At 62.3% G+C, this 23,012-nt stretch overlaps 2 protein-coding genes across 3 annotated transcripts; one reads left to right on the top strand and one right to left on the bottom strand.

The window, feature by feature from the left end:
* The first annotated feature begins 655 nt into the window (after positions 1–655).
* Positions 656–4,607, top strand: CDK3 (cyclin dependent kinase 3). Its single transcript, XM_022589559.3, has 7 exons — positions 656–880; positions 1,224–1,301; positions 1,381–1,501; positions 1,594–1,764; positions 1,847–1,948; positions 2,217–2,420; positions 3,557–4,607. Exons 1-7 carry the CDS (start codon positions 714–716, stop codon positions 3,653–3,655), a joined length of 942 nt encoding a protein of 313 aa, XP_022445267.3. The 5' UTR covers positions 656–713; the 3' UTR covers positions 3,656–4,607.
* Positions 4,587–21,329, bottom strand: EVPL (envoplakin). 2 transcript variants are annotated; one of them, XM_022589540.3, is made up of 22 exons: positions 21,078–21,329; positions 18,668–18,767; positions 18,176–18,330; positions 17,941–18,067; positions 17,059–17,184; positions 16,820–16,858; positions 16,555–16,716; positions 16,367–16,474; positions 16,075–16,170; positions 15,056–15,178; positions 14,228–14,374; positions 13,767–13,921; positions 13,507–13,604; positions 13,028–13,200; positions 11,530–11,708; positions 11,304–11,442; positions 10,979–11,172; positions 10,278–10,428; positions 9,461–9,544; positions 9,206–9,316; positions 9,008–9,100; positions 4,587–8,278 (listed from the first exon to the last, which is right to left on the bottom strand). In XM_022589540.3, the coding sequence occupies exons 1-22, from the start codon at positions 21,173–21,175 to the stop codon at positions 4,838–4,840; spliced, it is 6,099 nt and encodes a 2,032-aa protein (XP_022445248.2). In that variant the 5' UTR covers positions 21,176–21,329; the 3' UTR covers positions 4,587–4,837. The 2 variants fall into 2 exon arrangements, with proteins under 2 accessions (XP_022445248.2, XP_089757784.1); XM_089901658.1 differs by lacking the exon at positions 14,228–14,374.
* Between the last annotated feature and the right edge of the window lie 1,683 nt (positions 21,330–23,012).

The raw sequence follows: 23,012 nt of genomic DNA, 5'->3' as shown, positions 1-23,012 counted from the left end.
CCGGCAGGGGCCAGCAGGGGGAGCCTCGGAGCAGGCAGCCGGCCCGGCAGTGAGGCTGCGGGAGCGCAGGGTTTCTGGTGAATTCTGGGCTGGGGGCCTGAGGGGAGGGCGCTGGGGACGCTCAGGACCTGGTGGGGGGCCCGGGACACAGTGGGTGCTGCCCCTACCAAGGTTCTGCCCTCACAGGAGGCCAAGCGTCCCGAAACAGGCCAGGCCCAGCACCTCGCCCTGGCCATGCAGCCTAGGGCAGGACTGTGGCTTCAGAAGCCCTTCCTGACCCCTGACCTCTGTCCTGAGTTGACCCTGTCCCCCCTGGGCGGCCCCTCCGGGCAGCCTTCTGCCCCCGGGGTCCAGGCCTGGCTGGGCGGGGGCGGGGGCGGAGGCGGGGGCTGGGGCAGAAGAAGTTTGGGCCCTCCTGTGCTCCGTAGCCCGGCTCAGGGCAGCTGCTTCCTGGGGCCTGGGGCTTTCTGCCTGGCCTGGGCTGGGCGAGGGGCAACCCTGCGCCACACCAGGTTCTCGGGCATGGGCTGGGGCTGGGGCTTTGGTGGGTGGTGGGAGCCGGGCCTGGGCCTGGGCGGCCTGGCAGACAGAGCAGGGTGAGCCCTGGGGGCCCCAGGCCTCAGGAGCCGGGGCGGGGGGCGGGGCTGGGGGCCCTGGGCAGGGGCCGGGCAGGCTGTGTCGTGGAGGTTGGAGGGGCAGCGGGGGTGCTGGGCATGGGGGCGAACGCCCCAGGCGCCTTCTGTTTCCAGGGCGGCTCTGCGGGCATGGATGTGTTCCAGAAGGTGGAGAAGATCGGAGAGGGCACCTATGGGGTGGTGTACAAGGCCAAGAACAAGGAGACCGGGCAGCTCGTGGCCCTCAAGAAGATCAGGCTGGATTTGTGAGTTCTGGGACGGCCTCTGAGACCCCCTGGTCCAGGGGTGACCCACAGCCCACCCATCCGTCCCTCATCACAGGGTTTTGTGTTCCACTCCTTTTCCGAGTGCTCCCCAGTTACACGGGGGCCACAGAGGTGCAGCCCTCATGCGTCCTCACCCCGACCAGGCTTTGCCCCCGGCCGGTGGGGGTGACGAGTGTGTGCCGAGGAGCCCAGAGCCCCATCGCTGGGGAGGGGGGTGGGCATCCTTAGGGAATAAGGAACACAGGTGACACCCCCCGCCCGCCCCCCAGCAGAAGGGCCTGCTCAGCTGCTGCCTCCACTGCTGTACCACTCTCTTCTCCAGGGAGACCGAGGGGGTCCCAAGCACTGCCATCAGGGAGATCTCCCTGCTCAAAGAGCTTAAGCATCCCAACATCGTCAGGTGAGGCCTGAAGGAGCGGGGAAGTGGGCCTCTCCCAGCCCGGCTGGGAGCCGCATGCTGACTGTTGTCACCCGGCCAGGCTGCTGGATGTGGTGCACAGCGAGAAGAAGCTTTACCTGGTGTTTGAGTTCCTCAGCCAGGACCTGAAGAAGTACATGGACTCCACCCCAGCCTCCAAGCTCCCCCTACATGTAGTCAAGGTACCGGGGGCGGGACGGGGGCAACCGGCGAACGCCTGCTCAGCCGGCCCCGCCTCCGCTCAGCCAGCTCCTTCTCATGCTCGCTGTTCCAGAGCTACCTCTTCCAGCTGCTGCAGGGGGTGAACTTCTGCCACTCGCATCGGGTCATCCACCGAGACCTGAAGCCCCAGAATCTGCTCATCAATGAGTTGGGAGCCATCAAGCTGGCTGACTTTGGACTGGCTCGGGCCTTCGGGGTGCCCCTGCGCTCCTACACCCATGAGGTACCACAGGACAGAGGGGAGAGAAGGGATGTCACCCGTGCACCCAGCTACCCTGAATGCTGCTGTTTTCTTGTCCCCACAGGTGGTGACACTCTGGTATCGTGCCCCCGAGATCCTCTTGGGAAGCAGGTTCTACTCGACAGCTGTGGATGTCTGGAGCATTGGTTGCATCTTTGCAGAGATGGTAGAGAGAGGGCCAAACATGGCCACAGGGAGGCCACAGGCAGGGTCCTCTGGGGTGGGGGGTAGAAGGGGCTCTGATTCTCCTATTAGAAGTGTATTAAGGGGTGTTTGGGACTGGCTAAGGTCTTTTTCCAGAAAAGGCCAGGATTTTTAGCACAGCCCTGGGAAAGATATCTTGGAGGTGCCTCCCTGGTCTGGCCTCTTTTCTGGTATTGGATTCTGTATGACAAGGGAGTAGACACCACACCTTCTCCCCTTCCCCGTTCCAGGTGACCCGCAAAGCCCTGTTTCCTGGCGACTCTGAGATTGACCAACTCTTTCGTATCTTTCGGACCCTGGGGACACCCAATGAAGCCATGTGGCCAGGAGTCACCCAGCTGCCTGACTATAAGGGCAGTTTCCCCAAGTGGACCAGGAAGGGGCTGGAGGAGATCGTGCCCCACCTGGAGCCAGAGGGCAAGGACCTGCTCATGGTAGGTACAGGTGGGCGGCAGGGAGGCTGAGAAAGACCTCCTCACGCCAGCTGCTGCTCTTGCTAGAAGTGTCCCCTTTGTCATCCAGCCTCTTATGCAGCCCTGGTTCCTTCTGAGTCCCAGCTCGTCTCTTTGCTGACTCCTATACAGAGTTCGCTTGTCCCCATGTGTATTCATTGCTCCACCTGGAAGCCTCTCCCATGATAGGTCCAATGTTCATCATCCCTTTTAAAACTTCTCTTCTCTAGTTAGCTTTGTTTTTATGCTGTGCTATGTGCCCTTTTTCTTAGTTGCCTTGTGTTTTGGTAATTTTTTCTCGTGGACATTATTACCCCATCTAAGCTGTAAGCTTTCCCAGAAGGGACCACACCGCCTACTGCCCCGGTGCTCCCGCAGTGCGTTCCACAGCGGTTACTCTTCACACGAGGCTGTTCAGAGCAGGCTGCTCGCCGCTGCCGCGGCCCCTGCCCCAGTCCTCACTCACCCCTCTGCTTGTACCCTCTTGACCCCTTGGGCTGGCCCAGGCCAGGCTGCCCAGAGGGCCTCAGGCAGAGCTATCCATTCTTGCCCACAAAGACTCAGAGCACGTTTCTCTCTTTAGTCTGGCGTTGGGTCAGAGGAAGGCAGGGCAGGAAGTTCATCTTCAGGCTCTGTGTCCAGCTTTCCAGAGGGCTGTGTGCGTCTCCCAACCCAGTGCCAGGAGGATGGAGTGGACTTCCCATGGAGCCTCCTAGCCCTCCATCCTGGCTACTCTAAGGCAGGGGGGTCCTTCCACAGCCTGGCCAGGTTTAGGGATTTTTGTGTTTCTGCCCCACCCTCAGCATGCTCCCTGGACAGGTTTGGTTCCCTCATCCTGATACCTAGAGAAAAGTCTGTCTCAACTAGAACTAGGCTGGAGCCTGGAAGGCTCCCTAAGGAAGGGGGGAGCCTGACTCGGCCTCAGTAACGTGAAGGAGACAGGGGGTGACTTAGGGCTGGACTAGAATGAAGTCTTTGTCCCCAGATTCCGGGAGCGTCCTGAACTGGTTCTCAAGCTGGGAGGTACTGGCTTTGTGCCGTCTGGGTATGGCGGCAGCTCTGCTTTGGGGCTTGGGGCCCTGGCCACCCCCGGGCCCAGTCTCTCTCTTCCTCCGCAGCAACTCCTGCAGTATGACCCCAGCCGGCGCATCTCAGCCAAGGCCGCCCTTGTGCATCCGTACTTCTCGTCCACCGAGGCCTCCCTGGCCCCGCGCTAGTGTGTGCTGGAGGGTTTCTGCCGCTGAGAAGGTGTGAGGCCTCAAAGCCTCTCTCCAGCTGCTGCCCCCCTGCCTCCCTACTCACTTCCCAAGAAAGAGGACACATCTGGGGAGAGAGCAATTTGGCATCAGCCGTCAGAGGGCTGAGTTTGGGTTTGTCCTGCCAGCAGGTTAGCGAGTTCCTGGGTTGTTTGTTGGGTTTGCCGGTGCCGTTTCAAGATGGGGGCACAGAAGCGCCATGCCCGAGGGGGTCCGTCAGAGGCTGGGTCCCCTGACACCAGAATGGCAGGTGCTAAGGAGAGTAGGAAACCTGCCCGGGCCTCCAGCAAGCCCTCCTAGTGCCCTTCCGCTGCCCGGCCCTCAGTTGCAGAGCCAGACCCCGGGGGAAAGAGTTTCTCCCGGCTGGTCTTCTGGATTTAAAATGTTTTGGGGAAGAGTTGAGTTCCAGTTAAGGGTCCCAAGTTAAACAGAAAGCGGGGTGAGGGAGAGAGGACATTTTCCTGATCCTGGGGCAGGCTGGGTGTTCTGAGTAGTTGTCTCGTCACCTGGGGTATGCTTAACGTTTGTTTGCTTCTGGCTTTAAGAACAGAAAATAAAACTGATGCATTCCTGAGTTTTCCAGTGTTTCTCTGCTCAGGGGGGACACCAGGGACTTGCTGACGAGGGGGACGTTGACAGCGGGCTGAAGACAGTTCCTGGCCTGAACTGAGAGGCCCTGAGCCGGTGGGGAGTGGGGGGTTGGGGGAAGGGGGGAGGGCATCATCCTCCGTGGCCTGCCCCCGTCGGGTCCTTCCTAGAGTCAGAGGAGCCACAGGCCTCCGAAAGCACCCCGTCCCCAGCAGGGCCAGCTGGGCGTGTCCACTCCCCAGGACCCAAGCAGCGCTGTCCCTCGTGCTCATGCCCCAGACGAATCGACTCATGTTCCCAGATGTGAACAAGACGCCAGGAGAATTCGTTTATTGGAAGCAGTGGGTTGAGGGAGGAGGGAGGAAAACAGAACTGCTGATCTCCATCCAGGTCAGGGGATGGACTGGGCACCAAAGTCAGGGGAGGGAGCCCGACAGCGAGAGTCAGTCAGACAGAGGGAAGACCCAGCCCCTCGGATCGGGCTGCTCTGGGGCAGGGGTGCATGCATCCTACCCTCCCCCCTCACACACGCTCCCGTGACTGCTTTGGCCCCCGTCAGCGCAGGGAGCGCAGGCCAGTGCGGGAGGCCGAGCGGTAGCAGTGGTACCCCTCCAGCGAGGCTGGGAGGAGCAGCAGGCCGCTCAGGGGGTCCTTCCGGCAGCGCCCCATGGCCTCCTTGTAGCTCAGCCGTTCCTTGGAGATGGGGTCTGTCAAATCCTTCTCGTAGCCGGCCTCGTCCTGCAGGAGCTGGGCCAGCTCTTCACTGATCATGCCGGAGAGCATGGCCTGCGCGATGGGGATGCGGCCCGTCCTCTTGGGGTCGATGAGCCCTCCGGTCAGGTGCTGCACCCGCAGGTGCGGGAGCATGCTCTCCTGGGGCATCCAGCCCTTCTGAATGGCCTCGCTCACCGACAGCCTCTTCTTGGTGACGGGGTCCTCGATGCCGGTGAAGCCCTTCTGGGCGTTCAGCAGCTTCTGCAAGGAGCTGTTCTCGATCAGTCCCCTCTCCACAGCCTTGTGCACGGAGTGGCGCTCCCGGCTGAGGAGGTCCACGATGCCCCCCGTGGCTGCCTGCGCCTCCAGCAGCTTCTGCCCCGTAATGGGGTCCAGCATGTTCTTGGCCACGGCTGTCTTGATGGTGACCTTGTTGTCCGTGGTGGTGTCGTAGACGCCGGCGATGGGGAAGTTGTCCTCGCTGAGCCCAAGAGAGAAGCCGGGAGAGAAGAATCTGGTGCTCTGGGGGGCCGGGGAGGCCAGTGGGGACTTGGAGATGATGGTGCCGATGGAGAGCGGGGAGCAGGGCTTGGTCTCCCCGGCCACGAGCAGGGCGAACTCGCTGACGGGCAGGTGGCCGTCCGTGTAGAGACGGTACTCCTCCTTGGAGATGCGCCGGGAGCGCAGGGCGGCCTCGATGGAGTACTGCTTCCCACTCTTGCGGTCCAGGAGCACAGACTCCTCCCCACGGGGACCCAAGGTGGTGACCTCCTCCCAGTCACACTCGAGCTCCTGCAGCTGGAGGTACTGGCCTCGGTCGATGGTGCCCCTCTTGTAGGCCTCGTACGGGGACATATCCTTCCCCGTCTCGGGCTCCAAGATGGAGATCTTGGTGGAGAGGTTGGTCTCTCGCGTCTGGGTCTCCTGGCTGAGCTCCTCCCGGCTCACCTTGGTGTGGAGGTCCCGGAGGGTCCTCTCCTTCTCGTAGATCTGGTCCTTCTCGCGGAGGATGGCCGTCTCGAGCCGCGAGAGCTCGTGGCCCCGCTGGGCTGCCCTCTGCCGCTCGCTCTCTGCCTTCCGGCCGAACAGCTTCGACTCCTCCTGCAGGCTCAGCACCTGCTGCTGCTTCTGCGTCTCCAGCTCCCACAGCTTCTCCTGCAGCTGCCTGCACTCCTGGCTCTTCCGGTCCCGGGCCTCCTGGAGCTCGGCTTCCTCCTGCGACCAGGTCCTCCTCAGCACCTCCGCCCGCTCTATCTGCTCCCGCAGGCGCCTCGCCGCCTCCTCCCGGCTCTGCCGGGTTGCGCGCTCCCTGTTGAGCATCTCCCACACCCAGGAACGCTCTCCCTCCAGGACCGGGTCCTTCTCCACTCTGATCACTTCCTTGTAGATGGTCTTCTCCTGCGGTTTGGTTTTCTGGAGCACGTCGATCTGCACCTGCAGCTTCTCGCACTCCCGACGCAACTCGGTCACCTGGGTCTTCTCCTGGTCCAGGTCCCGCCGCTGGCCTTCCACAGACTTCTCCAGGTCCGGGTCCTTCTCCAGCTGGACCACCTCCTCCATGATGACCTTCTCCTGCACCGCGGGAGGCCGCTTCTGCAGCTCCTGGACCCTCAGGGTCAGCTGCCGCAGCTCCGTCTCCACGGCCAGCTTCTTGCCGCGGTCCTCCCGGGAGCTGAGCAGGCCCTCGTCCTCCTGCACGGCGGCCCGCAGCTGCTGCACCTCCCGCTCCAGCTGCCGCCGCCGGCCTGCCTCCTCATCGAGGCTCCGGCTCAGCCGGCTGTGCTCCTCGCGGCGCTTCGGGTCCCTCCGGGTGACCACCACCTCCTGCACCACCACCTTCTCCTCGGGCCGCCTCCGCTCCAGCAGCAGGTACTTGTTCTGCAGCTCGGAGACCGTGTCCTCGGCCGTCCGTCGCTTCTGGGCCGCCTCCCGCAGCTCCTGGCGCAGCCGCTGGGCCTCCTGCTCCAGGACCGGGTCCTTCTCATGGCGCACCACCTCCTTGTTCACCGTCTTGGTCTCCACCTTGGAGCGCTCCCGTCTCCACTCGTCGCGCTCCCCCTGCAGCCGGATGAGCTGCTCCTGGGCCCGCCCGCTGCCGTTGACCAACTCATTGAGCTGGGCCTTCAGGTGGTCCATCTCCCGCAGCACCTCCGGGCTCCTCTCGTGCCTCACCACCTCCTGCGTCACCTGCTTGTACTCCACCACAGGCTTCTGCGCCCGCAGAACCGCCAGCTCGGGCAGCAGCCGCCCTGCCGCCTCCTCCACGCTGCCCCTCCTGCGGGCAGTCTCCTGCAGCTGGGCCCTGAGCCGCGCCATCTCCCGCTCCGTCTCCGGATCCACCTGGAAGATCTCGTGGACACGCTCCTGCAGATCCACCCTGGGCTTCTGCTTCTCCTCCGCGCTGTGCTTGCCGCGCAGCTCCTGCAGCTCCCTGGCCAGCGCCTCGTTCTCCCGCCTCTCCGCCTCCAGGCAGCTCCTCAGCCTGGACGCCTCTTGGAGGAGGCCTGGGTCCTGCTCCACCCTCTTCACCTCCTTCACGATCACCTTCGGCTGCACGGCGCGGATCGCCTGCTCCAGCTCCGTGATGCGAGCCTGCAGCCCGGCCACGGCTGCCTCCGCCCCCTTCCTCTGCGCCGCGTCCTCCTGCACCTGCAGCCTCAGGGCCTGGGCTGCCTTGACCATTTCCAGGTCCTTCTCCACCTTGACCACTTCCTTCAGCACGACCTTCTCCTTCACGCTCACCTCCTTCTGCTCGAGGGCCAGCAGCTCCGTCTTCAGCGCCTCCAGTTGGGCCAAGACGGCGGAGTTCTCCCCCCGCAGGAGCTGGATCTCGCTGCTGAGCTGGGCCGCCTGGCTGTCCAGGCCAGGGTCCCTCTCGATCTGGGTGACCTCCTTGGTCAGCAGGTGAGGCTGCGTGGCCTTCCTCTGGTTCTCTAGCTGCACGACCTTCTGGGCCGCCGCCTCCAGATCTGCCTGCAGGCCAGCCCGCTTCTTGCCCTCGTCCTCCACCTGGGACTTCACCCTGGACAGGTTGCTCTCCAGCTGGGGGTCCCGGGAGAACTCCACCATTTCCTTCTCCTCCAGTTTCTCCAAGGGCTGCTGGGTCTTCAGTTGCAGCAGCTGGTTCCTCTGCTCCTCTAGCTCATGCTGCACCTGGGCCACCAGCTTCCTCTCCTCCTCCAGCTGGGACTTCAGGGCCTCTGACTCCCTCCGGGCTCGGGCTGGGCTCTCGGACCCCTGCCTTGCGTCACGGGTCACCTGGATGTCTTCACTGAGCTCCTTCTGCAGGGTGAGAGGAAGAGGGGGGAGTCCTGGGGTGAGGGGAGGAAAGGGATAAGCCCACCACACCCTCCTGAGATCAGGACCCTCTCCTGCTTCCTGAGACTTCCTAGTAGGTCCTGGGAGGTGGAACTGAAGACCTGGGATGCTTGGAGGCAGGATTTTGAGAGGCTCCATCAATGCCCAGGATGTTAGGATTCAAGGCAGCGTTCAGGCCGCGTTTGCACTAGAACGTGCAAATAGGAAGGTCCTCCCTTCCTCAACTTTTCCCCTTCCACTTCCACCCAGGCTCCCAGAAATGGGCCTGCACTCCTCTGGGGGACCCTGGAGTACACCTCTGGGTGGGAAGAAGCTGGCCAGTCCTTTGGCCAGTCACCAAGAGTCATGGAGAGCACCTGGCTCCTGGTCTCTCAGGGATGGAGACCTAGGTGGCCTCTCGCCCACTGGGGCTGGATCCTAGGCTGAAGACTTCGTGGGGATTCTCTCCCGTCCCCACCGGAGCACTGCCCAGTAGCGAAGCTGCAACCGCACTGAACGACATCTCCTGGTACTAACTCTGACATGGTCACCAGCCTGTAAGAGCTGCTGGGGGAGGAAGGAAGCAGCACCTCCCTCAGGCTGCTGAGCTGTCCCGGGGCTGCAGGCTGCAGTGGGGGGAGGAAGGGGCGTCTGCCAGGTCAGCCACCGGGCCAGGCTGCCTAGTGCGGGAGCGGATGGGCCTCACCCCCATACCTTCTCCAGAATCTTTCCGGCAAACTCCAGCTGGTGCAGTTGCTGCTGGTGCACGGCTGCGACCTCAGTGTAGGCCTTCATCAGGTTCTTCTCCTGGAGAGGCCACAGGGAGGTGGGGGAGGGCGGTGTCAGCTCCCGCCTGAGAGGCCGCGGAGCCCGGCCGTGTTGAGGAATGAGGGATACAGAGCCCGGGCTCACCTGGGCCTGGATGCTCTCCTGCAGGGGAGCCACTCGGGGTCTCTTGGGGGCCGACCCCGCCTGGGTAGGCTCCAGGGAGCAGCGGTAGGTGTCTGCCTGCAGCTCATAGTCCTGAGCAGGGGGGAAAGGACAACAGGCTGGCCGTCAGTGGGGGAGGTGGGGGGAGGGGGAGGAGGGGACTGTCGGAGGGAGGGAGGGAGGCAGGGAGGGTGGGTGGGTGGGAGATAAAAGGGACAAGCTGAAGTAACGGCTTACCTGGAGGGCCGCCTGCAGTTGCTGGGAGAGGCGGGATGCCGTGGCCCTGTCCTGCTCTCGGCTCTGGATCTCCTGCAGCAGCCTCTGCCGAGGCAGAAGGGAAATTCAGGAAACACCACTCACCTGGACTTTCCTCCAGCCGGGAGCCTCCAGGGCCTCAGGCAGCCAGCACCGCCCAGAGGCGGGAAGGGCTCTGCGGGAAACCGCCTATTCCCGGTGTGCTTCACCGTGGCCTCTGCTCAGGACATTTCACCCCTCCACACACACACCTGGCCATGCTATTTATTCCTCAGGCCTCAGCCTGGGTGTCAGTTCCTTCCAGACTGCTTGCCCCGACCCCCATGCATGTCCCGCAATGGGCTCCCACAGTGCTCTGGCTTCTCCACCAAAGCACTTAGCAGTGGGCCTGGATGCACCAGCCTGGGATGCACAGGCCTCCGCCTCAGACTGTGGGCTGCCCGAGGGCCGGGCTGTACCCCGGCCCCTGGTTCATTACCAGCATGTAATAGGGGCTTGGCAAGTATGAGGAAGAGGATGCAGTAGGAGTTGGAACCCTCAGGAGCAAAAGGCCCGCTGTCCACCTCGGACCAGACAGAGAAGGGCTGGCTGTTTCTGTGGGCAAATTGGAGCATTTGGGGTGGAGGGTGTGACACAAGGCCTCTGAGGTCTGAGCTTTGAGGTCATTAAAACACTGGCCACTAGAGGGCCACATGCACACAGCTCTCCCTGCTGGGGAGGTGGCCCGGGAAAGGGATGTGGCTTGAGGGCCCAGCTCTGGGTACTGGCCCCCAGCTCGCCTGCAGCCCCAGAGCCTCACCTTCTGCACCTGCAGCTTGTAGGCAATCTGGCTGGGCCCGTCTCTGGGCCGCATCTCGTTGCGGGGCAGGTGCTCCAGCCAGGAGTTCAGGTTGTCCCTGCAGTTCTTGAACCGCTGGTAGGTGAGGCCAGCGTCCTGCACCATCTTCTCCCTGCAGGAGGACGAGGCCCAGAGCAGAGGTGAGAGCTGCCCTCAGGGGACAGGTGAGGGGTGCACGGAGGAGGCTGGTGGGTGCCTCCCCTCCCTGGGACAGGTCAGGAGGGCTGAGTGACCCACCATGCCGATACCCTCACTCTGGCCCTGTGCTGGAGCTGGGCATTCAGAGATGGACCGGACACTCTCTGCCAGGTACCACCTGGGAGGTTGGTGCCGTTATTATCCCTTTTTTCTTCCTTTTTTAATTTATATGGATGCGCCGGGTCTTAGTTGTGGCACATGGGATCTTCGTTGCTGTATGCGGGATCTTTAGTTTCGGCATGTGGGATCTAGTTCCCCGACCAGGGATCAAACCCGGGCCCCCTGCATCGGGAGCGCGGAGTTTTAACCACTGGACTGCCAGGGAAGTCCTCCATCCCATTTTAGAGGTCAGGAAACTGAACCTCAGAGAGGTGAAGTCGCCAGTCCAAGGTCACACAGCTCACCAGCCGTGGCCACCGTGCACCGTGGGGCTGTGCCGTGAGCCGCGATGGCCCAGCACTCACCGCAGGTCCAGCTGGTCACCCACGGAGTGGTAGCGGTCCGTGAGGGCCCGCACCTGGCGCTGCTGGCGCGGCAGGTCTTGGCAGAACTCATGGAAATTACTGTGCAGCGTGCCGCACGTGCGCTCGGCAGCCTTCAGCTGGCGGTGCAGCCCCAGCACGCAGGCCTGCTGCTCCAGCAGCTCCCTCCGCCGGCGCTGAGGCAGGAGGGGACACAGCGCGATGCGCCCTTATGGTTCGGTCGTATGCCACATCCACCCTCCACCTGCCCTCAAATGCTTGGTCAGGCTGTGGCCCCCTTCTGCCAGGGGGCCACCCAGCCCCTCACCTGCAGCTCGCTGACCCTCTCCTGCAGCGCGCCTGGGCCTGCAGGGATGGGGGCCTCCTGCACCAGGGTGGACTCGAAGCCTCGGATGACCCTGTCCGCATCCCGGATCTGCCGCTCCAGACCCAGGGCAGCCTTGGCTCTGCCACAGAGGAGGCCAAGGTTCAGACACCCCCTTGGCCACACCCACATGGCCTCGCCCAGCGGCCCCCATCCCCAGAGCACTCACTTCTCCCTGTAGAGTCTGCAGAGAACCTGCACGTCACCGTACTTGTTCTTGACGTTGCTGAGGACCACGGGTAGGTGCAGGGCGGCGGGGCCCGCAGGCTGCCCTGACAGAAACGCCTCACACTCCTGCTGGGCTGCCGCCTTCTCTGCTCCCAGGCTCTGCAGCTGCTGGGCCATGCCCTGGGGTGGGGCGGGGCTCAGGATCTCTGCTCTGGGCAGGTGGCTTCCACCCAGCCCTCCTGCCATGTCAGCCTAACTCTGCCCACGAGGCCCGAGAGTGTGGTACAGACGTGCTCAGGCTCAGTTCCCAGGTAGATGACCGTGGGCGGTTAACCTCTCTGACCCTCAGTCTCCTCATCTACAGAATGCTCGATGGGAGGTTGAGACGAGACCCTGTGAGTCAGGAGCTCTTGCCCACCTTGGTCTTCATGTCACTATCCTGTTCGCAAAACCTTCAGTCCCCTGCCCCCTCGCTCCAGGTCAGGCAGCAAAGCCCTAGCTCCGTCCACTTGGGGTTATTGCGTTGATTCTGTTGTCAGTTATTCACTCATCTAGTCCATAAGCCACTGGTGCCGACTCCATGCCGTGCACTGCCTCCTTTCCAGGTAAACTGGACCCCCGACACCCCTGACGCTGTGACTTCAAAACCTAAGGACCTATTTGGAGACTGCCAGGTCCCAGTGCAGTGGTAACCAGGGCCTGGCGTGGGCAGAGGCATCGTTGAGGCCGTGTTACTACACAGTGCCTCCTTCTGCCACTCCTGCTTCCTCCCCCTGCCGCCCCAGGACCCCATCTGCAGCACCTTTCCCACCTCTGGAGCCCTCCCGCCCCCAGCCAGCTCTGAACCAGCTGAAATGCTACGGAGCACTGCAGAGTGAAAATAACAATAACGTGAACGTGCTTCAACTTTTTAAAAACTTATATCCAAACGATATATTTGAGTAGAAACCGGTTTGGAAGGATACAATCCAAACTGCTGCCCCCCAGGTGGGGGGGAGGGGCAGCTTTCACTGTTAGCACTCCTGAGTCCTTTTGTGTTCATGTTTATACTCCTGCAACCTCTCCAGGGAGGCTCCCTGCCAGCCACCCGGGAGAAACCACCCCTAAGATGCTCCAGGCTTCCTGCTGCTCTCAGGACTCTCGCCAGGACACCCCTCCAGCGTGGGGTACAGGGCCTTTACTCTGAGCCCTGCCCCTCTAGAACCTTCCTGGGCCTTGCTATCCTTCATCCTCAGGACACCCAGACGAGCTGGGTATTATTGTGCCTTTTTTCAGGGATGAGGAAGCCAAGGCCCAGAGAGGCTGAGTGAATTGCCCAAAGTCACAGAGCCAGTCAGTGGAGGAGCCAGGATGGGAACCAGCTTGCATGAGTTATGGACTGTCCACTCCCTTCTTCCACCTCGGGGCCCCATGGCTGCTCCCGCACTTGCCTCGTCTTTACTTTGTGCACCCCCCCAGGGCCGGACCACTTCTTATCCCAGCTGCCCTGGTTCACCCACCTTGTGGCTTTGGATGCGGCCCTCCAGGTCCTCCAGTGGTGTGGTGTGGCTCAACGGGACCCGGATCCAGGTCAGCACCTGCTTCTCTATCTGCCCCAGGTCCTCCTCCAGCCGGATCATCTGTGTCAGGAGCTTCTGGGCCTGTGGGTCAGCTGGGGCTGAGCTGGTTGGAGCTGGGGGAAGAGAGTGCCTGTGAGGGTCCAGGGCCTACCTCACGTCTGCCTGTCTGCTTGGTGGGCCCCTCCCTGAGTGCCTGCAGAGGGTCCTGTGTGGGGTAGGGCAGGAGGGCCATGGGCAGGGCCTAACTGAGGGAGGGACATTCCCAGGGGCTTGCCAACCCAGGAGATGGAATCCCCAGAGCAGAAATCCTTAATTCAGGGTCACCCCCTGCCCATGGCAGCCCTCACAGTGACCAGAGTCGAGTCTACTCCCTCTGTCCCAATAGTGCCTCCCCCTGTTCCCTGGCCAGCCCTCGGTACCCTTCTGGCTAGGCTGTAAGGGCTCCGCAGCACTGGCCTTCAGGCGGCTCTGGACTGTGGTCAGTTTCTGCTTCAGGGCCTGCAGCTCCGAGGCCAGCCTGGAACAAGGAGGAGATCAGAAAAGGACGTCCCTCCACTCTCTCCCCTTGGCGCCAGCAGTCACTGGTCCAGGTGAAGGCCGGGCAATGGCCTCAAACCACAGGGCCCGTTCTGGGCCCACAGCCTGCCTCCTGCCCCTGTGGATCCCCAGGCTGACTCACCTGGAGGCCCTGGCCACGGCTTCAGGGTCCGGAGCTGGGATGCAGAAGCAGGCGGCTGGGGCACGTTTGGTCTCGCCTGCCGGGCCCTGGACCAGCCAGGTGTGCGGATCAGTGTTGTCCATCAGCGTATACCGTTCGCCCTGCAGCAGCTGCACCTAGGGGGCAGGTGGGGAGGGGCTTATGCAGGCTCAGGGGCCAGAAGGGAGAAGGGATCAAGGTCAAGGTGGGTAGAGGCTGGGGACGGGGACAGGTAGAGGAACAGGAGCTGGGGCAGGGATGCTGGGGTAGGGACAGGGACAAGCTAGAGGCAGGACAGGGCTTGGAGAGGGGTAGTACTCGGGCAGGGGTGGGGCGGGGGGCGGGGGCAGTGGCAGGAGTGGGTAGGATGGGGAGGGGAGGGACTGGAGGGGGCAGGGGTGGGGTGGGCGGGGCCGGAGGAGCTGGGCAGGCAGAGACTGTACTTCTCCCGTGTCCCAGTCACAGATGCTGTCCACGTGCAGGGACTGCTGGGGTGGTTTCCTGCGCTGCGACAGAGGGGCCACCTCCCGGCTCCGCAGCTGCAGGTCCCCAACAGTCTTTTCGGCCACAGCCAGCTGCTTCTCCTCTGTCTGCAGGGACCCAGACAATGGGGGCTCAGGCCAGCCCCATACGTGCCCCCCAGGAGGGCCGGGGAGGGGTCTGGCCCTCATGAAGACAGGGTCTCTTTTTTTTTTTTTAATTTATTACTATTATTTTTTGCGGTACGCGGGCCTCTCACTGTTGCGGCCTCTCCCGTTGCGGAGCACAGGCTCCGGACGTGCAGGCTCAGCGGCCATGGCTCATGGGCCCAGCCGCTCCGCGGCATGTGGGATCTTCCCAGACCGGGGCACAAACCCGCGTCCCCTGCATTGGCAGGCGGACTCTCAACCACTGCGCCACCAGGGAAGCCCAAGACAGGGTCTCTTAGTCAGCAAAGTAAAAGAAGCCCCTCCCAGGGCACCCAGGATCCTAGGGCCTGCTGGTTGGGGTGGGGTGGGGTAGGGGGCTGCCCAGCATCACCCAGGCCTGCAGAGTGGGAGCTGGAGGGGCCTCAGAGCTCTTCTGGGCAGCCCCTGTCACATTACCGATGAGGAAACTGAGGTCCAGAGGTGGTAACAGACCAGGCTCCTCCTGCTGCAGCAGACCTCCTTCTCCTGCTCCCAAGGCTGGGGCTCCGGGCAGGACTACGTACCCGGGAGGCCTGAGGCCCAGACACACAGGCAGGCCCCGTTCCCAGGAGTGGGTGCAGGGGCTGGGTGGGGCCATCTCACCTCCAGCTGCAGCAGCTCTGTTGGGGCGCCAGGTGGGCCCCCCGGGGCAGGGCTATACTGGGTGTCCAGGCTGGAGTTGAGCTTTGCCAGGGTCTGGCTGACAGAGTCGGCCTCTTCCTGGAACTGAGGTCAGTGGGTGGTCAGGGGCAGAGCTGGGGCACCCGCTGCCCTAGGGCACCCCGCAAAGCAGCTAAATGCAAACCGCTTAAACCCAAACTGCCACTTGCTGTCGGTCTTTCTACCTAGGCAGTGCAGTCTTTTTAACTAAAGTGCTCTGCAAATCAGGCATTTTGAGGTCACTGAACTTAATTTCTTTTAGTGTCGTAAAACACTTTGGTTTTTGTCCTTCCTGCACAGATGAAGGGCAGTGCCCCTCCCGCCTCACTCTAGCACCTGGAGTCCTGGCTGGGACCCCGGCTGCCCAGGGTGCCTCAGAGTAGAAGCTGGGAGTGTGCTTTAAAGAAACATCCTACAGTTGGGTGATATTACGGAATTCTCATCAGTGGGTGTGATAATGGTATTGTGGATATATAGAAAAATGCCTTTTAAAAAAAAGAAAAGGGAAGAAAAAAATCCTTGGCTTTTGTCTTTCTCAAAGTATAATAAACCATTTTAGCTGGAAATTATTAAAAAAGAAGTCCCTGTTGTATATATACATTTTTAAATTTTTTTCTTTTTCTATCTGTAAGTCTATTATATCAATGTTTGTCAACCCTTGTTTCATTATTGTCCCTTCTAAGGAGTTTTTTAGACCTTTTTTTCCTTACTTTCCCCATTGTCGCCATGAAATTTTAGTATTATAGATATGTTGTATATCCTTTACGTATGTATATCTGTGATTTATGCATAAAAAAAGATTTTTTTTTTTCACCCACGAGAACCAACTTTCATCCCCCAGGAGTGATATCACCCTGTTGAGAATGTATGTGTGACATTATTTTCCCCCTGGGAACTAGTCACAACAACACAGCTCTGTCTTTTTTATTCGTCCCCCTGCCCGGCCCTGTCCGCAGGCTCACCCGGCAGTAATCCTCCACGTGCTGCAGTTGGCTCTCCTGGCAGATGCACAGATTCAGGAAGTTCTGCCACTCCAACTTCAGGGCCTCCTGGTGGGCCTGGGGGCAGCAGCACGGAGTCCTCGGACCGTGCCCCAACCTGGTCCATCCACCCGCCCTCCCACTCTGCTGGCCCTGCCCACTGTCCCCGACCCGGCTGGTGTCTCCCTCTCCGTCTTCCTAGCCTCCCTGGGAAGCTCCCCGAGTGAGGGAGTTAGGGTCCCCGAGGCAGCAGGGAGTGTGTGGGCCTTCGCACCTGGATGGGCCCCACGGCCGGGTGCCCGAGCTCCACCAGGCGCTCCCCGTCACGCTCCAGCTGGTTCACGCACTGCTCCTGGCTCAGCAGCTCATGCTGCCTGAAGTGCTGGGAGAGAGTCGGGGAGCGGGCGGTGAGGACGAGGATGTCCTCGTCCCCCCACCTCGCCCCCACTTGCGCACACTGACCTCGTACTCCCTCCGCACGCCCACGGGGTCTGCCATGAGGTCGCTCCAGTCCTGCCGCAGGATGCGGTGCTGCTGCTGGGCCAGGGCGCTCAGCTGGCGCGTGCAGCCCTGCAGGTGCGTGTACAGGCTGCCTAGGCTCTGCCCTCGCCACGAGGCTGCCTTCTGTGCTCGGGCAAGAGGCAGGGAGAGAGAAGGGGTAGCAAGAGGCACCGTCACGCTGTGCCCCACTCCCAGCCTGCCCAGCCCGCCCCTCCCCCCTGCTCACCAGGAGACCCTGGTATTGCCTCTGGATGCTGGCCGCGTCCTGCCTCGACCAAGGGAGAGAGAACGCAAGCGCAGTGAGAGATGGGGTGCAGGGGAGAATGTCCCCACGTCCTGGGCCTCCCGTGCCCCCTCCTCCATCCCTGGCCCTAGAGGGCCAGCCAGGCCTCACTTAGGATCGGATGGGAGAAAGGGAACTGGGGCTGGGGCCAAGCAGGGATGTGCGTCCGATAGCTCACCCACCGGTCCTGTGGGGCTCCGCAGCTGCTGCCCATAGGCCTCGATCTCCTTCTGCAGGATGTTGTGCTCGGCGACCTGCTGCTCCAGCTCCGCCATGCCCGGCCCGTACAGGCCCTCACAGACCTGCTTCTGCAGAAGGGCTGGCCGCTCAGCTCTGCTGCAGGGCCTGGGGTGGGAGCCCTCCTGCACCTACCCTCCCCCTGGCCCCTGGCATCCCCATCGGCAGAGGTGGAGCTGGTCACTGGGGCAGAGGGTGGACAGGTGGGCGCCTGGGTGAATGGCTGCAGCTCACCCTGGGGAACATGCTATTCTCCAGTGGCCCTGGCCGAGGCCTCAGCATCGCATGACTGAGGACCCTGAATCTCACTGGTCCCCAGGACTCAGGGCTCAGCTTCTGAAAAGTCTCCACGCTCTGCCCTGCCTCCTGCCGGGACACCTCCAGCCTGGCTCCAGGAGCCTGTGCACACCCTGCCCTGTCCATGCTCTCCCCTGTCCCCTCGTTGTTATCACAGCACCCCTTCTGTCGTGACATCAAAGCACAGTTCCTCACGTGATGCTCAGGGTGCCCGTGACCTGGTTCTGCCTACCTGCCCAGAAAACCCCACTTCCCATCGCACCCCAGGCTTCCTCCAGGTCTCTTCCTTTTCTCTGGAATGTCCTCTCCTCACCACCTCACCCCAACCCAACCGAGCCCTCCCACCTGCAGGAAGCCTTCCCTGACTGCACCGTCGCCTCTGCCCACTCCCTTCCCAGATGGCTAGCTGCCTCCAGGTCCAAGCACGCATCAGCCCCTGACGAAAGGCAGCTCTGGGTTGCCCTGTGATTGCTGCTGGGTGTGACTTCCAGCTCCTTGAGGCGTCTCCGACTTTGGGGATGGCTCCTGACCTGCTTCTGCTCCAGCACCCGTGCCCAATCGACCCTGGGCCCCACGTCAGGCGGCAGCACCATCCTCTCATACAGGGCGCGGTACTCGGAACACTCCTGGGCCACCCGCTCATGCAGCTGCTTGATGCTGCCAAGGAAGTGGCCAACAGTCGGAGCTGGGCCCGGGGCTCCCCCCGGACCCCGGCGCCTCCATCCTTGAGCCCCAGCCCCCCACCGCCGCCCGCACCCCACTCACTCCTTCTCGATCTCCTCGGCCTGCAGGTGCTTGAGCCGCCGGGCCTTGTCCACGTCCAGGAAGAGGCTCTTCAGCAGCTCCTCGGCCTCCTTCAGGCTACAGCCCACCTCCCCCTGGTGCTGCAGGGCCTGGCCCTGCTCGCCGTGCTGCCGGTCCTGCGGCAGCAGATGGCATCCTCACTGCCCGTCGCCGCTGCCTGAGCCCCGCCCCGAGGGACTCTGGCCACCTGGCAGGGGGCAGGGCATGGGCACCTGCGGGGCGGACTCAGGACACAGGGGAGGCCTGGGCCCCTCAAGCCCCTTTGACCCCCCAGGTTAGGAGCCCGACAGAGAAGGAGGGATAAGCCCTCTCTCCCACTGTGTTTGGAGAGTGGCCAGGGAAGGACTGGACTGTCTGTCCACCTTCACCACGACAAGTGGGCACAGGAGGGACTGCCAGGCATGGCAATGGGCCTCCCACGTGCCCACGCCCTGTCATCTGCCCAGGCCTCACCTGCTGCAGGTTCTTCTGGGTCTCCAGGATGTCCCTCTCCACCTGGTCGGCTTTGGCCTGCATGCGAGAGATGAGCAGGGCCAGCTCCTTGGTGGCAGCTCTGATGGGTGGTGGGGACAGAGGGCAGCGTGGTTGGAAAAGGTCCCTCTGTTTCCCTTGGGCAGAGGTCTGCCCACCTGGGTGGTGTCCCTTCCTCCGCCTGCCCCGTCCTGCCCTATAGCCGGGCTCACTGCCCTGGAGGGAGGAGTCCAAGACCTGGGGAGCTCTGGCTTCTCTGTAGGAAGCTCTGTGAGATACCCAGTTCTGGGCGGGGAAGCGCTGCCTCCACAGGAGGGCTCAGAAAATGGGGGTCCCGGGTGTGCGCGGCACCGCGGAGCCAGCCGACCTCCCTGTCCTGGAAGTGTGTCCCCAACCCCGCCTAGCTCCCTGCCGCTCCTTCTGGATGGAGGGCAGGCAGCCCTCAGGGGAGTGAGTGAATCACTGGCTCAGCCCCTAATACCTGAAATGGAATGGCTGGATCTTGGGGAGGGGCAGTTGGGCTGGCTGGGGACAGGGGAGCAGCAGCGTGTCCCCCAGCCCAACTTCCATTCACGCCAACCCTGTCTCCCCACCGCTGCCCTGGGCTCTTCCTGTGCCCAGGCTAACAAGCTTCCAGAGGAGACACACAGCATCGGGGCAGGGGGAAGCCACGAGATTGCCAGGGCACCCCAACCCTTTCCAGATTTAGGGGTTCAGAGCCCAAACTGGGACCTGACTTGCCCCAGGCCACACAGCCAGGAGCAGAGTATGAGCCTGAACCGGGTTGCCAGGGTCCTTTCCCAGCCTCTGTAGGGCGCCTGCTGTGGAACTGAGCTCACTCTGGAGCCCAGAGGCTCGAGCAGACCTGATAGAAGGCAGAGTGGCCTAAGCTTCAGGAGCACAGCACCCTGTGAGGCCGCAGTCCTGGGGAAGGTAAACCTTCATGAGCTGGGCTTTAAACCAGGGGACAAAGGATAAGCCTCCTCCAAGCAGAGGGGCAGTGACACAAAGACACAGTCTGAAAGAACTCTGACAGACAGCCTGGTTTTTATCCTTCTCCACTACAGCTGTGTGGTCTTGGGCAAGTTACTTAATCTCTCTGTGCCTGAGGTTCCTCACCTGTAGAGTAAGGCTCTAGTAATATCTACCTCACCGTGTCATTGTGTTAAGAGAACTGATTCATCTGAAGTGTCCTGTGCAGAGTCAGCACCCAGTAAGAGTTAGTTTTTATTCCTCTAGAATGTAGGCGCTTTGAAGGCAGGGAGGGACCTGTCGGTTCTGTTTACGATGGCATCCCCAGGGCCTACAACAGTCTTGGCACACAGTAGGTGCTCAATAAATATGTGTTGAACAAGCAGATTGCACGAGGGGAATGATGAGTCCTCTTGGGGCGGCTGCAGCCAGAGGACAGGGCCCTAGGGACCGAGCTGCCTGGGAGCCTCCCTGGGGATGGGAGCTCTGGGTCCTGAGCCCTGGGAGGAGCACACTCCACCCTGGGCAGGGTCCAGGAGCCCCAGGGAGGACAGCTCACTCCAGTGAGTCTTAACTGCCGTCTTTCCCGTCTGCTGAGAAACCCAGCCTCGGAGTCATCACCCTGACCCCTACTGGGGTGATGGGCCTTTCATCTCCGCTCCCGCCTCCACACCCAGGACCCTGAGAGCCGCCACCTCCACCCTGCAGAGGGTGGCCAGTGAGTGGGAGAAGGCCGGCCAAGTCTGCAGACTGTGCGGCTCTGGAGAGCTGGGCTGGACCCTGCCGGGAGCTGGGGGAACTGAGAGAGGCTCTGAGGATGTCCGGGGCCCATGGGCCCCTCCGCCTTCCCTCCAGCACCCCCTCCACACACCCACAGGGTGAAGGAATCATCTCAACTCTAATAAAACTCTCAAGGCCCGAGGCGTGAGCCGGGTGGGGAGAGCTGCAGCCTGGAGGTGTGGGCAGCACAGCCCTGCCTCCGGGCACCCCACCTGCCACCTCTCGGCTTCTCCGGCCTCAGTCCTTCTGCCCACCCTGTGCTGTGCCCAGGTCCCAAGGGTCATCACAATCCAAGCGGAGCCTTGAGAGCAGAGCCACGGACAGGGAGACAGTCCCCCAGCCTCCCAGCAGAGGAAGGCAGCTGCTCAGGTCCCCATCCAGCACGTCTGCAGAGCAGCCTTAACCCGTGGCCCTCAGGCACCCTGGAGAATGTGGGGAGCCCCAGGCCATCTCTGGTCTCCTGCCGGGGCTGGAGCTTGGCCTGGGCCGGTGAGAGAGAGTCCAGCCCCAGGCTCTCGGCCTCAGGACACCTAATGCCAGCACTGGGCTGGCCCCAGCTCTGGCCTGCTTCCCCCAGGTGGCTGGAGCACCTGGGTCTGGCACCACCCGGGCCCCTGCCCCCTCCCCCGGCCCCACTCACCGGCTGTGCTTGTTGGGGGACCCCTTGGGGGAGCCTTTGTCCAGGGAGGCCTTGGGGGACCCCTTCTCCTGGGAGCCTTTGCTCAGCCCCTTGAACATGGTCGTGAAGGAAGGTGCGGGTTCGGGCTGGGCTTGGCCGGTGATGGCAGGCGGGTGGCAGGCAGCAGGTGTGAGTCCTCGCTGGCTGCTCAGCTGGGCTCTGGCGAGGTGGGGCGGCCGGGCACTGGGCAGGCGGTTTTTGTGCGGCCTCTCCCTGCAGGTGAGGCAGGCCAGTGGCCGGGGCTGTGCGCATGCACCCACGCTTGCCCACACCCCACTCACGCCTGCTCCTGCACAACCAGTTTGGGAGGAAAGGGCACAGCCCAGAGGGTGGGGCGCCCAAGCCTCCCCGACTCTCAGAGGAGGTTTGGACTTGTTACACTCACACGCCCAGAGCCAGAGGGAGTCGGCAGAGATCACACCCAGATGCGGAAATCACGGGGCCCAGGAGGGACAGGGCTCCAGACAGACGTGCGCGCACATGCACGAGCAGGCTCAGGGACCCAGGCGACCTTAGCGCTTGGGCTCCAGGTTAATAAACACCTCCAGCCAACACAGTGCTGTCAGGCACGCCCCTGCCCACGGCTCGCAGCCTGCCGGGGTTGGGGGGGCTGCTCCCTGCCAGCTCAGGGTGGGTGGAGGCCCCGGGCTCTGCTCACCACCAGGGCGTCCAGGTCTCTGTTCCACGTCCTCCACGGGGCAGCTAGGGGGCATTCACCCCTGGCAACTGGCACGAAGTACATTTTAAAAGTGGACACCACCCAGCCGGCTCCCCAGAGCACCAGCCCACAGTCCTGCAGCCCGCTTTTCCTGGTGGACTGGTTATCCCATCTGTCTATGGCTCCGAGTCCGGATACAGTCAGATGCGCATTGCTGGGATCCTTGGAAGTTTCAGAACAGCGCCAGAGGGGCCGGGACTCCTCCTGGGCCCCCCCCCCCAAGGGCCCCAGCACTAGCCTTCAGGTGCTGCTGAGCCCAGGGTCTGGAGGAGCCTCCTGGGAACCCACTGTTACTTGGGCTTCCTACCTGCCTCTCCTCTCTCCCGAGAAGTGGCCCCTGGTGGCTTTTCTGGAGTCAGATGGAGTGTCTAACAGCAGTGCCAGTTTACTGGTCTTTTCCTCACATTGAGGGCCAGGGAGGTCATCTTGGTAGCTGCCTTCTCCTGTGGTGGCCCCCAGGATCTTCAAGACAGGTGTGGGTTCCTCCATTTCCAGGCACTCATTTCGCTGCCCCAGCTCAAGTCCCTTCTATAGATCTAGAGTCATTCCCTGGAACCATTACAGTTTCGGTGGAAGGAGGGTTTGAGGGGGAACAAAGGGGGAGGGATGCAGACAGGAGCACTGGGACATCCTGGCAGGCCCAGCTGAGGACAGAAAACCACCGGAGAAGAGGTAAGGGTCCCAGCCCACTAGGGAGGTCAGGGACAGAGGTCTGAGACTGGCCACATGCCCCCTAGGGCAGAAAAGGCCCGAGTCCCTTTTGGCTGCATCTCATGAACAACCCATTGACTTTGGCTCTGGAGAAGGGACACAGGAGTCACCATCTATCCTGGAGGGGGTGGGGCTAACAGTGGTAGTGGCAGTGGGGAGGGCAGCAGGAGGCCTTGACGCAAAAAGTAGCAACAGGGAAGTAGTGGTTTCCAGCTGTTCTTCTCCCAGGTGAGTGTGACAGTGAGATGGAGCCAGATAAGGAAGCCTGGCCCAGAGGCCACTCACCCTCTGCCCCAGCCCCTCTCTCCCTGTTACTCCTGGGTGACAATTTTCTTCTAACCACTAGCTGCATGCCTGCCATTTACTGTTCTCAGAAAGGGGCCCGTTTGTTGAAATGACTACCGGATTCAGCCACCAGCCCTAACGGCTGGCCTCTCATATCAAACCCAAGAGTCAGCTCATGTTCT

This window comes from Delphinapterus leucas, chromosome 19, assembly GCF_059928025.1.
Source record: "Delphinapterus leucas isolate spDelLeu-1000000601 "Yukka" chromosome 19, BTC_Dleu_Yukka2, whole genome shotgun sequence".
Taxonomy (NCBI): Eukaryota; Metazoa; Chordata; class Mammalia; order Artiodactyla; family Monodontidae; genus Delphinapterus; species Delphinapterus leucas.
The sequence above is the reverse complement of the archived record's forward strand: the minus strand, read 5'-3'. Positions and strand labels throughout refer to the sequence as shown.